Raw genomic sequence first — 2,216 nt, 5'->3', positions numbered from 1 at the left:
CGAAGCAGACCCAACAGAGACCAACCGATATGTCTGCCCTTAATAATCTCTTTGGCCCTCAGAAACCCAAAGTTAGCATGAACCAGCTCTCCCAACAGAAACCAAATCAGTGGCTGAATCAGTTTGCGCCTCCTCAAGCTTCTCCAGTTATGGGCGGTGCAGCCATGGGCGCACAGGTGAGTGTGATGGGACAGGCTGCCTTTGGTATGCAGGGCAACCCTTTCTTCAACCCACAGACCTTTGCACAGCCACCACCAACTACTATGACCAGTAGCAGTTCAGCTAGCAATGATTTGAAAGATCTTTTCGGGTGAGGTGTCCGTGCTGCTTTTTGGAGGGTCACTGCAGTTTCAATCATGGGAAAGCTGATTTTCATCAGTGTGTAGCTGGCTTGAAGAAACTGCTTCTGTGGGAGATGGATTGTTTCTGTGACAGAAAACAACTGCTTCCATGCCAGCCAGAATAGGAGTTGTGTGGATCCTAACAAGTTGAATTTTTTAAAGCATGGAGGATTTTCTCCCTATTACAAACTTCTCTTCAGGTTTTTAAAGATCCAGTCCTTACTAGTCTTAAAGTGCAAAAAGGACAACCGGAATTACCCTGAATAGCAGTTTTTAAATCAGATGTTTTATTTTGGCTTGTAAATCTTCTTATTAAAAACCTTGAGTTGATGGTAACTGGAAGTCCACCTGGTATCTACCTTCATATTCATTTGTCTTCACTAAAAGGGAAGAATCTTAACGCTGTGCTAGTGTGTGTGCACTTGTAAGACAGCGGGCGGTGACACTGAAAGGATTGGGCCATTTGCTTTTCCATTCTTATTTTTCAGAGAAATGTATGCTTAGTAAAAGCACAGCAAAAATGCTGCAAAATTAACTTATATTAATTTCATTGGTTTAAATAATTTACCATTTTAAATGCAAAGTAATCATTGTAAGTTATATTTTAGCATGATCTGCCTCAAATAGCAATGTATTTTTTTGCCTTTACTTGAATATATTTAGGCTCCCTTTCTTCCTTCTTGTATCACAGAAGAGCTATGTCCTGATCTATACAGAAGACAGACAGAGCACTCTGACACGATATTCTCAACTACTGCCTTCATACTTGATTTTCAATTCAAACTTCTGAGGTTGCAGCATATATGAATTACATTTTCAAAAGAGATTTGTAAAAAAAATAATTACACTATATTTAATGAGTAAACTTTTGAGATTTCTGCCATATTGTTTCAAGTACAGTAAAGTCTACAAATGAGCAAGCCATTGGGTACCAATAGGTTCAGTGTTAGCTTGCTGTGATGTCAGACCTCGCTGGGTACTACTACTACTACAGTTTAATTCCTTCCTAGACATCCCAGAAACTGTGTTCGGACATTTTAGTGTCTGTAATCAGTCACTGTTAGGAAGAAAGGAGTCAATTCCAAGAGGCCACACCTCACTTTTTGGAACCGTTCTGATGTCTGTTGTTAACTTGCTGATCCTACCACAGAGCCTTATGCTATAGACGTCATTTGTATTTTTAAAAAATATATCCCACTGTTATGTGATAATTATTAAACTCCTAAAAACTCTGTATGTATTATAGTTGCTGCCATACAGTTTGTGGTTTTTAATTATCTGGAACCAGCAATCCTTAAATAAATCCTATGAAGTTTATTAAATGGCTGAATGTTCATTCAGAATGTATACGTGTGTGCACATGATGGGTATAAATTGTAGGGCTTGATTACAAAGTACAGTTCATGCTGATACCAGTGCTGATAGCATCTAGTTAAAGCACACTTGTAATAACCGTGAGTCAGCAGTCATGCTCGCTCCTGAGTGTGCTACACTCAGGTGGTATGACTTCAAAAGGACTGGAGGATGCAAAAAATGTCACTTAAGAAATGCAAAGCCGTTTTTGTCAGATACCTTCACAACTTTACCTGATTTATTTTTAACACGATACTAATATTTCTTTTGGGAAATGTTTTATATTGAATAAAATTGTTATTGAAGAACATTTCTTTGGAACAGTTCAGTAGTTATTTTAAATTTTTTATGTGTGTGTATGTTTTGCCTGCATAGATATAGGTAGGTGCACCATGTGCATGCAGTGCCTGCGAAGGCAGAAGAGGAGTTGGATCCTGTCTTGGTTATTTCTGTAACAAAACATGACCACGACAACGTGCAAAGGAAAGCTTTTAGTTGGGGGCTCCTGGTCTTCCATCACGG

General features: G+C 38.8%; 1 protein-coding gene across 1 annotated transcript in view; it reads left to right on the top strand.

The window, feature by feature from the left end:
• The window catches only part of Scyl2 (SCY1 like pseudokinase 2), a 48,996-nt gene extending 46,992 nt beyond the window's left edge, over positions 1 to 2,004 (top strand). The window contains 1 exon segment of the mRNA XM_028783033.1: positions 1 to 2,004. This exon segment is cut by the window's left edge and continues 9 nt beyond it. Coding sequence (XP_028638866.1) covers positions 1 to 314 — 314 coding nt within the window. The 3' untranslated portion in view covers positions 315 to 2,004.
• Positions 2,005 to 2,216: the final 212 nt, after the last annotated feature.

The sequence above is a fragment of the Grammomys surdaster genome, unplaced genomic scaffold, assembly GCF_004785775.1.
Source record: "Grammomys surdaster isolate TR1022 unplaced genomic scaffold, NIH_TR_1.0 958, whole genome shotgun sequence".
In the NCBI taxonomy this organism is placed as follows: Eukaryota; Metazoa; Chordata; class Mammalia; order Rodentia; family Muridae; genus Grammomys; species Grammomys surdaster.
The sequence above is the reverse complement of the archived record's forward strand: the minus strand, read 5'-3'. Positions and strand labels throughout refer to the sequence as shown.